The 14,634-nt window shown below is 38.4% G+C and overlaps 1 protein-coding gene across 1 annotated transcript in view; it reads right to left on the bottom strand.

The window, feature by feature from the left end:
* Nucleotides 1–14,634, bottom strand: part of adcy2a (adenylate cyclase 2a) — a 55,374-nt gene that overhangs the window by 24,906 nt on the left and 15,834 nt on the right. The window contains exon 4 of the mRNA XM_062399531.1: nucleotides 2,088–2,237. Coding sequence (XP_062255515.1) covers nucleotides 2,088–2,237 — 150 coding nt within the window. The remainder of the gene's footprint in view (nucleotides 1–2,087; nucleotides 2,238–14,634) is intronic.

Genomic DNA, 14,634 nt, shown 5'->3' on the forward strand with positions numbered 1-14,634 from the left:
CATTACCCATGTTACATGATCCATTCCTCATTCATGCTCCTCATTATTATAATTGAGAAGCATTTATTAGTCCCAAACACATGCACAGACATGCAAAGGCACACTCATGCAGGTAGGGAAATTTTATCTCTGCTTTTAACCCATTTGGTGCAGGACACACAGAGCAGTGAGCGACCATGTACGGCGTTCGGGGAGCAGATGTTGGGGGAGTAAGGTGCCTTGCTCAGGGGCACTAGACAGGGTAGGGAGACTCTGGGATTTTTGGACATATCAATCCAGGTTCGTCTTTTGTTGTCTCTCTGTGGAGATGAACCAGAGACGAACCAGAGACCTTCTCTGCCCATAGTCCAAGTTTCTGCCACTGGACCACCGCCTCTCCCCCCCTGTAATCAAAGCACTATCACCACCTACAGTGCCTTGCATAAGTATTCACCCCCCTTGGACTTTTTCCCATTATGTACTGTTACTAACTGGAATTCAAATAGACTTAAATAAACTTTTTCCCGTTTGATCAACAAAACATGCAAAGTACTTTGGAGGTGCAAAATAAATTTTATTGTGACACAAACAATAATGAGAACAAAAAAGTTGACATCTGTTGGGTGCATAAGTATTCACCCCCCTGTGTCAATACTTGGTAGAACACCCTTTCGCTGCAATTACAGCTGCAAGTCTTTTGGGGTATGTCTCTACCAGCTTTGCACATCTAGAGATGGAAAGGTTTGTCCATTCTTCTTGGCAAAAACAGATGAAGCTCAGTCAGAGTGGATGGAGACCGTCTGTGAACCGCAATCTTCAAGTCTTGCCATAGATTCTCTATTGGATTGAGGTCTGGGCTTTGACTGGGCCATTTTAAGACATTAACATTCTTTAATCCAAACCATTCCTTTGTAGCTCTGGCTGTATGTTTAGGGTCATTGTCCTGCTGGAAGATGAACCTCCGCCCCAGCCTCAAGTCTTTTGCAGACTGCCTCAGATTTTCTTCAAGGATTTCCCTGTATTTGGCTCTATCCATCTTTCCCTCTATTCTGACCAGTTTCCCTGTACCTGCTGAAGAGAAGCATCCCCACAGCATGATGCTACCACCACCATGTTTCACTGTTGGGATGGTGTGCTCAGTGTGATGGGCAGTGTTGGGTTTACGCCACACATAGCGTTTTGCATTGAGGCCAAAAAGTTTGATTTCGGTCTCATCTGACCAGAGCACCTTCTTCCACATGTTTGCTGTGTCTCCCACATGGTTTCTGACAAACTCCAAACAGGATTTTTTATGGATCCCTTTCAACAATGGCTTTCTTCTTGCCACTCTTCCATAAAGGCCAGATTTGTGGAGTAGACGACAAATAGTTGTCCTGTGGACAGATTCTCCCACCTCAGCTGTGGATCTCTGCAACTCCTCCAGAGTAACCATGGGCCTCCTGGTTGCTTCTCTGATTCATTTTCTCCTTGTCCGACTCTTCAGTTTCGGTGGACGGCCTCCTCTTGGTAGGTTTTCGGTTGTGCCATATTCTTTCCATTTTCTTATGATGGATTTTATGGTGCTCAGAGAGATGTTCAAAGCTCTGGATATTTTTTTATAACCTAACCCTGCTTCATATTTCTCCGCAACTTTATCCCTGACCTGTTTGGTGAGCTCCTTGGTCTTCATGATGCTGTTTGTTCAGTAATGATCTCCAACAAACTCTGTGTCCGTCAAAGAACAGGTGTATTTATACTGAGATTAGATTGCAGACATGTGGACCCTATTTACTAATTATGTGACTTGCAAATGAGACTTGTGAATGCAATTGGTCGCACCAGATCTTTGTTAGGGGTTTCACAGTAAAGGGGGTGAATACATATGCACTCAACACTTTTCAGATTTTTATTTGTAAATAATTGTGAAATCCATGTAATATTTCCCCCCACTTCCAAATGATGCACTATTTTGTGTTGGTCAATTACATACACTCACGATGAAATCAATTTTAATCTGTGGTTATACCATGACAAAATGTAGAAAAGTCTAAAGGGGGTGAACACTTATGCAAGGCACTGTACATCTGACACTTCAACATAATCTCACACCCTAACCCTTAACACTTTACCTGTTGTCTCTTCTCAAACTCCAGTTTTATTGGGGACTTGATGCAGTTGCAGGTGTCCTGATAAGTCTGTTTTAGTGCCAACTCCATCAGATGCTTGTGGTACGCCCCTGCCATGTTTCCACACAAGAAAATTATGATATTGGCCAAAATCTGCAGGACAGACAAAAATAGTGTTAGATATATACCAGACAACAAATTTGTTAATGGGGAGTTAAACTGGTATACTGGCATTTTCTAGAATGAGCAGAAACTAAGCTGAATAGGGAAATGCATTCAACATTACTGTGTGTTTGTGTATTTTCTATTGTATTGTACATTTTTGTAAACTGTACATACTGTACTGAACAAGGGCCTGGCCATATACATATAGCTTGTGTCTTATATCCCGATCTGCTTAATAAAATCATACCTGTAAAATAATTAAATTAGATATATTTGCACCAACCATTATAAAAAAGAAAAGATGATCCCGCACTATTCAGCATTGCAAAAGGTTCAGTTTATTTGTAGCTGTTATCATGTAGAAGGTTTTATAAACATGAGTGAATCACAGTTCTAGAGACCATCTTTAGTTGACATGAACTAGAGGTGACACCAGTAAACAGGATGTTCAGACCCATGAATACTATCATTACTACGTTATCACATAATTACTCAGTAGTCATTACTACATGATTACATGAGTACCCCCCTCTTCATCCTCAGACTTCATTTTGTTCTTAACTACACAGCTGTAAAGTTTCATGACTGCATCTTACACAGTTTGATGTTATCGCAGACAGACAAACATATAAACAACTGCTTTGGTATAAAAAACAGCTTTTAGTTCCAGTTAGTGTCTGCAGAGGATGTTGTCATATCAACAATCACACCACACACACACACACACACACACCGTGTTGCAGCTGATAATAAGAAGCATTATATATTAAGAATGATATACAACAACAAAGAGAAAATTATTATATTGTGTTTAAACATGTAAAAAGAACAAAAGCTTATTATGGCCATTGTTGGCAAACTAAAATAAATAAGGGAGTTAAGGAGAATCTGGCTAATATAGCAAAAATGTTGTGATGAACTTAAACAAAAATAAATATTCTCTGAAATGTTGGAAACACTCAAATATTGTCTGAGATTGATGTCAGAACTTTTGTGCATTAGAAACTACAACACAAGGATATCACTGGTTACATCTACAGATAATTCAAATGGGGATTTGTAACCCTTTATTTCCTACAGCTTCAGGATCACCTCCTGAAGCTGTTTGTCTGCTCAACTCTCTGCTTGCCACGCTCGCCGTGCGACGCACCTCTCCATTAACAGCCCATCTCAACTGGTCTCAAGCTTCACTTAACCCCCTGGCTCCATCAGTCTGCTCCCCGCGCTCACACGTCAGCCTTGTTTGGCTCCATCCTTCAAACCGTCTTTCCCTCTTTGCCCTGAGTGTTTTCCTGCAAAAACGCTTGACTCACCAAAAGTATATAATCCTTGTTTGGCATCGTACTTATATATATATGAAATTGTAACTGTACTATAATCTCAACTATCTGAAAGCCTACTCAAAACATCCAGGACAGTCAATGAATAGCAAGATATCAGGGTATTTTGTGAAAATAATTTTGAAGGGAAAGTATATATACAATAATAATAATACTATTCAGTGTATGGTCAAAACATTATTGTTAAAAATATATATGTACAGCAATTCAGACCATCTCCAAAACACAATGCAAAAGATGTAGCCCTTATCTCACCAGAGGCAAATTACATTACCGGTTATGCGCCCATTGTGCTCTTTGGGTTGCTCCATTTCCTTTAGGGTCATATATTGTCTGTACAAGTAATCACAAAAGGAGTTCTCTCCCATAAAAAACACTGCTAGCTTTTTTTGCCATAAAGCACCTACATCACCAAGTACCATGTGAAATGACCCCCTACCGGCTAGCAATTCATTACCTATACCGCTTTATCCTTTTAGGGCCACGGGGGGGGGACTGGAGCCATATAGTGGGTGAGAGGCGAGTAGACCCTAAACGGGTGGCCAGCGTATTAAAGGGCCAACATAGATAGACCACACCCACAGACAATTAAGAGTCTCCAATTAACTTAACCCCACTCTGCATTTTTTTTTGACTGAGTGGAAGCCTCTAGGGAAGGGGCATGACATTTCTGATATATCAAAAGGTTGATCAATCACAAAAGATTTGTCCAGCTAACCAATCATAAACCCATCAATTGTATTAACTTATATTACTTATATTTAGGTGCAAAATCTTTCCTACTCTGACCTTTTGTCCTTGGCCTTAAAAATGTACCAGTTATTTTCTCATAGCTTGTGTACATTGCCTTGGATGTTAGGACAATATATACTACACCAACATGCTCCATCACTTTATTGCTTCAATGTTTTGGGGCTTGAGTCCAAAACTAAAAAAAAACTCTCAAGTGAGAAATGAGGCTTTTTCTCAAGAGTACGAGACCTTTGTAAATGAGATCTTGCAGTGACGCCAACACTCTGCATCACACACAGTATTCTAGGAAAATGTGGAATTCAGAAACAAAACAGCTTTCATTTAATTGTCTTGTGAGTCAGTTATTTAAAAGGTAACGCTGATGACATCGAAATAAAGATATACAGTAGTATGGTAAGTAAACGGTATTAGATGTGTGTGACCCCTCTACTGCCCCCACTAAGGTGTTTATTACCTAAAAGTGGCATTGTGTATTCCCTGCACCAGCTTTACTGCGGCTTGATCCGATTTACGTCTGCCCTGTAGATGGAGCAAAAAAAAGAAAGGCAACAAACACTATGTAACAAATAAACACAGTGGCTAATTGTGTGCCCACACCTCTCGTCTACATCCACGGTCTCTAATGAGCTCAGGTTCACTGCACAAAGGGAAGCCTGTCTGTTCTCTAATTAGTGTGATAACAGCAAGCACCACACCCCACTACAGGCTCCATTTGGCCATGGCAGGGCTTATAAGATGCTGCTGCCGTTAATGATGCCCACAAAAGGATCACTGATGATATAGATCAATAACAATACCACAATAAATCTAAAGTGATTATCTTTATTGTAATAACAAGTGATTTTACAAGTGATTAGCCGAGCGTTTCCTGACTCATTGTGCTCCACAGAGACAATATCCTGCAATATCAGCAGAGAATACAACAAGTGCTGTGTTGAATCTGATGCTTGAGGATAAGTGGTTACTGCAACCAAACGTCTGCAATATACTTACCCACAGAGTGAAAATTGCAATCTGTGAGAAGTCAAGTCTATTGGGTTGATTCTCAATTCAAAACAGTAGTTTACTTTCACTCTCGTATTCCCTTATTAATCATGGCAGCGATATATAGAAACGTCCATTAGAGGAGTTGTTATGTTAAGTGGCCCAGTAAAGACAGGTGAATGTATTAAGACCCAGGAGGGGATCTTATGGTACTGATCTCAATATGTTTGCAATTTAAAGCAAATGGACAATTTAATGGTTCTCTCCCATCACTTTTTTATAATTATATTCTTTTGCTCCCTCTCCGTCTCTTAGTCATACTCCCGTTCAAAAGTATGCCTGCCTTGTCGGATTCTCACCAATTTCCCTTTCACTTACAGTCTCCGTCTTTCCTTCTTGCATAATGGTGACCTCACTGTCGGACTGATCATCGGAAAATTGCTCACCCTTTTCTGACGTTAATGTGCCCAAAAGATTGACTTTATATGACAGGAGTAATCAACCTGTGACCTTCTGCACAAAGAGCATTCATTTTATTTATGGAATCCAATCCTCTCACCCTCCCTAAATCATACTGTCCATGTCGTTTCATGCTCGAAAAATGTATGATGGGAAAACGTCTACCTTCTGTGGTTTGTGTATTTCTATCAGTCAGCTGTCAGTAGATTGATAGATCTACAAGAGCAATTGTACATGGATTTAATTGATTTCATTAGTGGTTCTTTCTTTTAACACTGTAAAGCCATTGAGTCCATCTATTCTAAAATGGTAAGCCAGATCTGCAAATAGATGATAATCACCTATGGTTGTAAGTGTTTTTGCGACCATGCAGTGACATTGTCAATACGTTGTCTGTTTGCTGCCGCAGTATCAAGGTCCTCCAATAACACATCCCTGACTAATTGTGAGTCAGTCTAAGCTGTCAATCATGATGTTTAATGCCATTTTTAATAGGCCTAAATAACTCTAAACTAAACTTACTGGGAAAAAACAACATTTGAACAATCATAATTGTGATGATTACTACATAAAAATACAAAAAACATGTATCCTTTTTTTCTTTCTACTTTATTACTTTGCTCGATGTCCCATCTACTAACATGGAAGAGGCTCTATGGCATTTACTACAGCAAGACACCAGGGGCATCATGATGATTTGGCTTCGCTTTTGGGGGTTGTAATGTTGTATGTTCCTGATGTACTTGATGCCGATTTTATTTTTTATATTGTTTTAAATTGTTGCTGTTTCTATGATTGTCTTTATTCATGTTGTTGTAATGTAATGTTGCTTGTTTATTGGTGAGCAAAGGACAATTTTCCACTTTCGTGGAAGTCAAAGTTCTATTGTATTCTCTTCTATCTTTACATAGAGTGTGGTTCAGATACACATTTGGTTCCAAATGTATATCATATGATGGTATTATTAACTTTTTATTTTTGAAAAGCAAACATGAGGGCAGAAGCCATGTGCATGAGTGTGGCTCGAGCTTGGAACTGATTATTTGACTGTTATACAAAGGATAAAAAAAGACAACCTGGGATTGGTTGTGTTTTTTTATTAAAGGCATAACCCATTTACAAGCCTCTTGACCATTTAGCTTTTAATAGAAAGTCTAATGTCTATGGGAATATTGGTCAAAGCACCGAGTTCAGACAAGTACTGAATGACTGAAAGGAAGCACATCCAGATGGGGCCTTTGTTGGCTGCTTTATAAAAGGGTTTTCAGTAGCTCATATATTGTATGCGATATTTTAGGCCACTTTTAAGAAAACCATAAATATAACAAATCTATTTTAAAATGTTCTGACGAACCCCTCATGCAGTAGGTTAAGCAATACCACCTTGTATCATCTGCAGGCCGAACAGAGACTAAATACTTGTTAGTGGTTGACTTCACGTATTAAGTAACATTTAGTTCAACCTGTGTGCTGCCACATTAGCAGGCGCCTTTTTGACAAGACACTGACAGCTATCAGACAATCTGAAAGGTCAGCTGTGTGAATCAGTCCATATCGCTCACTGATACACAATTGCAGATAACAGCAGGCTCAGGTGAGATGGTTTTCTAAGTGCTTTCAGCTGTGCTGGGGAATCCTGGGTTTATCTAAATCAGAGGGAAAACAAACTATACCATCCTCAAGAGAAACGTGAAATGGATCTCTAAGAAACCCAAATCCTGTGTGAGATACAACATAACAGAAGGTCTAATTGCTCCAAGCTCCATTTTAATGTAGTCGGTAAAGGATAGTTAATTAAGCCCTACTTCCCCTTAAACAGGGAATACATGTAATATGCAACAGCTGCTACTTCTGAGAGTTAATGTGACGTACTATCAGCTAAAGCTGAAAAAAGAGAGCTAGTGCTATGGTGAATTATTGATGATTTGGCACTCAACAATTAATAACAAAGACCACAAATTAAAGCTATTTTCAGTCTGAGAGAGAAGGTTGTAATGTAAGAACACTGTGGGCAGCTAATACAGCAGGGTAATCACAGCACTTAGTTTATTGTCGGTTTGGATAAAATCAGGAAAAGAACTCCAGGTTTTTACACGAACATTCATTAAATTGTGATTGACTTTGAAATAAGGGATCTTCAGAGTATTCGATGCTTTAAATAGGAACTGTGTAGAAATACTAAAAGACTCAATATCTTATCCTGGATTGGTAGATAATTCTATTCATTTTGCAAGCTTTTAGCAAAGTAGAAAAAATAATTATTCAGCCATGCATCACTGTTTGAAGCTCTATGCAGGAAAAGATAGAATTTTCATATGCACATAAATCTGGACCTTACGGAGGGTTTCACCTCTTCAATAAATCAGTTGGCTCGTTAAGATTCCAAAGAGACAGCACTGTCAAGTTTAATGGACTTGACATAGTGGAGATTTCAGCATGATTCCTTCCAACTTAATACCCACTGAACAGTTAACGCACACGAAGGAACAGGAGTGACGACATTTAATGGTGAAAATTCACAAATCTCAGGAAGGTCAGATAAATGTACACAATATTTTAACTAATGAAGTTAACCTACCAAACTTAGACCCGGTTATATATACAGGACTGTCTCAGAAAATTTGATTATTGTGATAAAGTTCTTTATTTTCTGTAATGCAATTAAAAAAACAAAAATGTCATGCATTCTGGATTCATTACAAATCAACTGAAATATTGCAAGCCTTTTATTCTTTTAATATTGCTGATTATGGCTTACAGCTTAAGAAAACTCAAAAATCCTATCTCAAAAAATTTGAATATTTCCTCAGACCAAGTAAAAAAAAGATTTATAACAGCAAAACAAAATCAAACATTTGAAAATGTCCATTAATGCACTTGGTTGGGAATCCTTTTGCACGGATTACTGCATCAATGCAGCGTGGCATGGAGGCAATCAGCCTGTGGCATTGCTTAGGGTTTATGGATGCCCAGGATGCTTCAACAGCGGGCCTTTAGCTCATTTACATTGTTGGGTCTGGTGTCTTTCAGCTTCTTCTTCATAATACCCCACAAATTCTCTATGGGGTTCAGGTCAGGGGAATTGGCAGGCCAATCGAGGACAGTAATGCCATGGTCAGTACACCAGTTACTGGTGGTTTTGGCACTGTGGGCAGGTGCCAGATCATGCTGGAAAATGAAATCCTCATCTCCATAGAGCTTTTCAGCAGACGGAAGCATGTAGTGCTCTAAAATCTCTTGGTACACAGCTGCTTTACTCTGGACTTGATGAAACACAGTGGACCAACACCAGCAGCTGACATGGCTCCCCAAACCATCACTGACTGTAGGAACTTCACACTGGATTTCAAGCAACTTGGATTTTGCTCCTCTCCAGCCTTTCTCCAGACTCTGGCGCCTTGACTTCCAAATGAAATACAACACTTGCTTTCGTCTGAAAAGAGGACTTTGGAGCACTCTTCAACTGTCCAGTGCTTCTTTTCCATAGCCCAAGTCAGACGCTTCTTCCATTGTCTTGAGTTCAGAAGTGGCTTGACCATGGGAATACGGCTATTGTAGCCCATTTCCCGGACACGTCTGTGAACAGTGGCTTTTGATACCTGGACTCCAGCTTCAGTCCACTGTCTTTGAAGCTCCCCCAAATTCTGGAAGCGACCCTTCTTCACAATGCTGTTAAGGCTGCGGTCATCTCTCTTGGTTGTGCAGCGTTTCCTGCCACATTTCCCCCTTCCAACAGACTTTTTGTGGATGTGCTTTGAAACTGCACTCTGTGAACAGCTTGCTCTTTGAGAAATTTCTTTTTGTGTCTTACCCTCCTGATGGAGGGTGTCAATGATGGTCCTCTGGACAGCAGTCAGATCAGCAGTCTTCCCCATACTTGTGATTTAGTTTACTGAACCAAGCTGAGTGTTTTCAAGGCTCAGGAAACCCTTGCAGGTGTTTCGAGTTAATTAGATGATTCAAGTGATTAGTTGAATACCCTACTAGCATACTTTTTCATGATATTCTAATATTTAGAGATAGGATATTTGAGTTTTCTTAAGCTGTAGGCCATAATCAGCAATATTAAAAGAATAAAAGGCTTGCAATATTTCAGTTGATTTGTAATGAATCCAGAATGCATGACATTTTTGTTTTTTTAATTGCATTACAGAAAATAAAGAACTTTATCACAATATTCTAATTTTCTGAGACAGTCCTGTACCTTCATATACCCGGTTACACCATCAAACTGGGTCTGTCTCAGTTTCTTTGACCCGAGCCTTTCCCTTCCGTTTATCTATTCACCCTTGTATTGCATCTTTTTAATCCATCTACTTTATCCATACCCACATCCTCTTTCCCCTCCCTCCCTCATCCCTTCTTATTTAGTTTGGTTCATACGTCTTGCATGTCCTGCACTAGGTCCTGTGTAAGTGCAATATACAATATGACTATTAGTTGGAGTGTGTGAGCATTGGGCTTGTGAAGGAATTGTCTGACATTGAGGGAAACTTATTTTCCTTCTGAGAATATTGATAGCATATCTAGGCCCACAGTCACTTCCTTAGTTTCTTTAGATGTATCTATACCATAAATCGACTGCATATCCTTTTGCATATTATTTAAAAGTGACATTGCTACAAGTCAAAGCAATTTACAGTTGTTCTCTGAACAAATTACAGCATTAGGAAAAGTATCTTTTGAGTCTCCAGCCAGAGGTAATTATTCAACAAGGCCAAAGAAGTCAGATGGTGTAATTAAGTCAAAAAGCGTGTTAGCCAATTTGCCGACTGATTGAACAGCATGTTTGAGTGCTACACAGTCACCTTGGTAAATTCTACAAAGAAAGCTGGTGAGGTTTTTATAGCTGCTGTTCAATAGTTACCCTCTGACACCTCAGACTTCCTGTCAACCGACCTCCCTCCTCTTATCTAAAAAGAAGGGCTTAAGCCTCTGCTTGTCCCCACACAAAAGAGTGGGCTGACATTGGCATTTGGCCAGTGAAACACAGGCGGAGGAAAATGAATTGGTTTCCCTTTCTCGATCTGATACACACATTTGCACAGAAAAGAGCAAAAACACAGAAGGCCCAGGCAGACAGAAACGCACGCAGCAGGGCTATGAAATACTGGGGATAAAATACTGTCTGACAGTGCAGGTCATTTGGTAATACAGGGACATATTGTGAGATGTGAGAAGCAGTTAATAACAGAAATACCTTGATTAAAACTTTGTAGAATTGAATAACTGATAATTAGTGTACATTATCACAATGATGCAAAAATCATATTGTACAAAAATCCAATATTGAGATTATTTTGCAGCATTGTCCTAATTAAAACACTGCTATTAAATGTATTTCTAGTTAATAAAAACCGCAAAACAAAATCCTTAGAGAAATGTATACATAACGCACATGATAAACAACACATCACAATATGATATGCCCTGTTGCTCTTTTTAAATAAATGATCACCATTTCTAGTTTCACGTCAACACACAGTGGCTTCCGATGTAATCTGGCAACATAAAATGATAAATGGTGAATTGTGTTCATTAGTGCTGAGTCAGGATAATTGACCTTAGTATCACAGTGTCGAATGTCTCAGACACTGACAAAGATAAAGCTTTCAGAGCTGTAGACATTACTTAATAATGTCCATTAATGTCTTATCACTTTTTTGTGTTGACGTGTGTGTTTGTCCGTGTGTGTGTGTGAAATTGTTGAAGTTACAATGGATAACTTGAACATTAATCATTGTTCATATGATGTTGGGTGAATTTATAGGACGACATGGCATAAGCTGAATGAAACTATTAATATCCCTGAATTTGTCTGTAGTGCTCTTACATTATATTACGTTACCTTATTACGCCAATACATTAAGACGTGTTAATAGAAATGTTCAATCTTTGTTGGATCTATGATTTCATTGTTTCAAACCACAACACTAAACTAGACAAGGACTACTGAACTCTAGAGATCTCAAGAGCATGTGATATAAAAATTGAAAAGGTTAAAAAGAGCTTTTGGTTCGACATGGACAGGTTTGTTTTTGTAGCTTCTTTTAACAGAAAAGGTTTGAAAAGTTAGTTAGTTTCGTCCAGAGCTTTAAATTGTAACCCATAGGCTTATCAAGGAAATTGATCTTCCAAAGTATAATACAGGACTCATTCCCCGAAAACAAAGACGTTTATCAGGACTGTGCTAAGATCACATAATACAAACTGAGAAATCCTTTGCTGAAGAAGGCGGTAGTATAATATGGTTGAAAATTCTGGAAAAAGCTACAAAAGATCCTGACTTTACAGTACTTGATCATGGGGGACTTGAAAGGCTCTAATTCCAAGCCCTGTAGAGACAATTCTACCGAGATGAACCAAAAACCTTTGCATACTTTTTTTATCTGATCTCCCGAGCTCTTGATGACAAACGCTAAACCAGCAACCCACGTCTAGAAGGAGTGAAGTGAGTAAGCTTCAGGGTATAGGATCAATATTGACCTGAAAGAAGAAGAAGCCGCTGGAAATGGTGCTGTTTCCATGGCACAGAAAATGTACTTCCATGTGATAACGGAATACAATGAGAGTTATGCAATACCATCACCGACAGGAACAAAAATAAAGACTAAAGATCTTAAATCACTTTATATATGGAAATCCTTTGTAGAAGTAGGGTCTACCATCCTCACTTGAAAACATCAACTATTGCTGTCATAACAAATTAAACAGAGAGCTCAGACTAGGCTTAGTTTGTGTTTATTAGTAATCATTTTGTTCCTTAGCCATGTCACATGTGGCACCAGCATGCCATCCTGACTGCTAAGTGATCAACAATCTGTCTCTTCCCACAATGCGTTTGTAACACAACACGGTCGGTTTGTAAGGCATACAAGGAATAAATTTCGTCTGTTATCCCTCAAAAAACTAAAAAACAGCCACAAAACAGAATAACAGAAAACACATTGAATCAAAAGAGATGACTCCTTGTATGTCAAGTCAGTTGGATTAGAGATGGTCTCTGTTTTCCTCTATAATTTAAATACCCGTTGTTTATCAATTAACTTCAAACCGATAATAGACTGCAAACAAAAAAAAAATCTATATTTCGTGTGACCACCTTTAAAAACAGAACCAGTTATCCTCAGTGCACTTGCACACAGTGTTCCTGGCTAGTAGGTTAATCTGAGCATTTTGGCAAACAATCCTATTTGGACTGCATGATGCCCAGGGTCTGTGGGGACCACAACATCTGTTGCATAACATCTTGTTCTGTTTTCTATGAATTTGGCTGGAAAAATAAGGTTGTTGTAATGCTGCAGAATAAATGTGTGACTGACCAGATGTCTCCTATATTGTATGAGATCATTTTAAGTACCCAAAACGTTTGCACAGTAATGTATATAACAGAAGCATTTATTTGAAGTATAAACACATATAAATCAATATACATATACAAAGTAAGCTAAAATAATTGAAGACCACCTTTTACTTTTATCACAACACAGTATTGAGCCCAAATAATTTTGAAAAACAAATGTTTGACATCTTTTCTTTAATATTATTCACAGAAGAATTTCAAAAATCAGATTTTGTTTTTCCAAAAAAACAACTATATTTACAGGGGTAGATCATCATAAAGGACACGCCTTTCTGGCAGATTTGCCATTAGAATTGTGCTGTCAGGCAAACTGACCTGATGCACAAGAGGAGCTGACAGATAGTGACCATGTAGCACACAGCCCAAGGCGGCCCAGATGCCAACAAGAACACGCTACAGTTACACAAAAGGAGAAATAAAAAAGTTACATGGAAGAAAAAAGTGGAAAAGCGAAGATGAGGCCATCACAGCAGCGTTCCGTGGAGCAATGAAGAATGTTTGCAGAAATATATAAAAATAGAGGCACGAGATGAGAAAGAAGATGCAGCTCCAGTTGCACATAGCATATTATATTTTTCATTCGCATATTATATAAGTCCATTAAGAATGTGAAGGAAATATTTTCTTGTAATGAACAGTATATCCTTTTTCAAAGAATATAGTGTCCTTTGATAATAATTTAAGGGTTATTGTCATTGTTTTAAACAGTCTTCACCAAACTGGGATTGTTGAACAATGAATACATTAGTGATGCTGCAAAGAATCTAACATCGTGTGATACTAATGTATCATTAAGATGAATAACTATATATATATAGATATATAAATACATTTTCTTTGTGCAGCGAAAAAAACAGTCAGACAGCATTTGAGGAAAACAGCTGACAAACAGCATGACATAGTTAGGGAAAAGCAATTCCCTGGCAGGAAGTCACCAAGATGAAGACCTGGTAAAATAATCATTACTATAATTATTATGTCTTTTTCTATGCTAGCAATTCCCTTTTGGCTCTGAAATAGTAAATTGCATTCTGGTCTTTGAAATAGGATTATCAATGAGGCATGGCTTTTGTGAAATACTTGTTAGATTAATGTTTTTTCCTTCATACAGTAGTTACAATAAGCCCACAATTAGCTGTGGGTGTATAGGTGTATAAATGAGCCCAAATTAATTAAAGTCTACATTACCCTGATAATTGGTGTGCCGATATTGTAATTTCTTTGCCTTTCCCTGTTTATGCTAACTCCCTGGACAGTTTGTGCTTGAAACAGCAAAACCATTGGAAAGTGGGTGACCTTTTGATAACATTTATTTAAAAAAAAAAAATACATTAGAATATATATCGCTCAACTGCTATCCTAAATTAGTTTTGGTTTAAAGGTCATATTTGTTTGTTTGATAAAAAGACTATACTGCATGGTTCAAATGGAAGCTGAGTGGAAAATATATAGATACATGTCTAGGAGACTATGGAACGTAAACCAA

This window comes from Platichthys flesus, chromosome 11, assembly GCF_949316205.1.
Source record: "Platichthys flesus chromosome 11, fPlaFle2.1, whole genome shotgun sequence".
NCBI lineage: Eukaryota > Metazoa > Chordata > Actinopteri > Pleuronectiformes > Pleuronectidae > Platichthys > Platichthys flesus.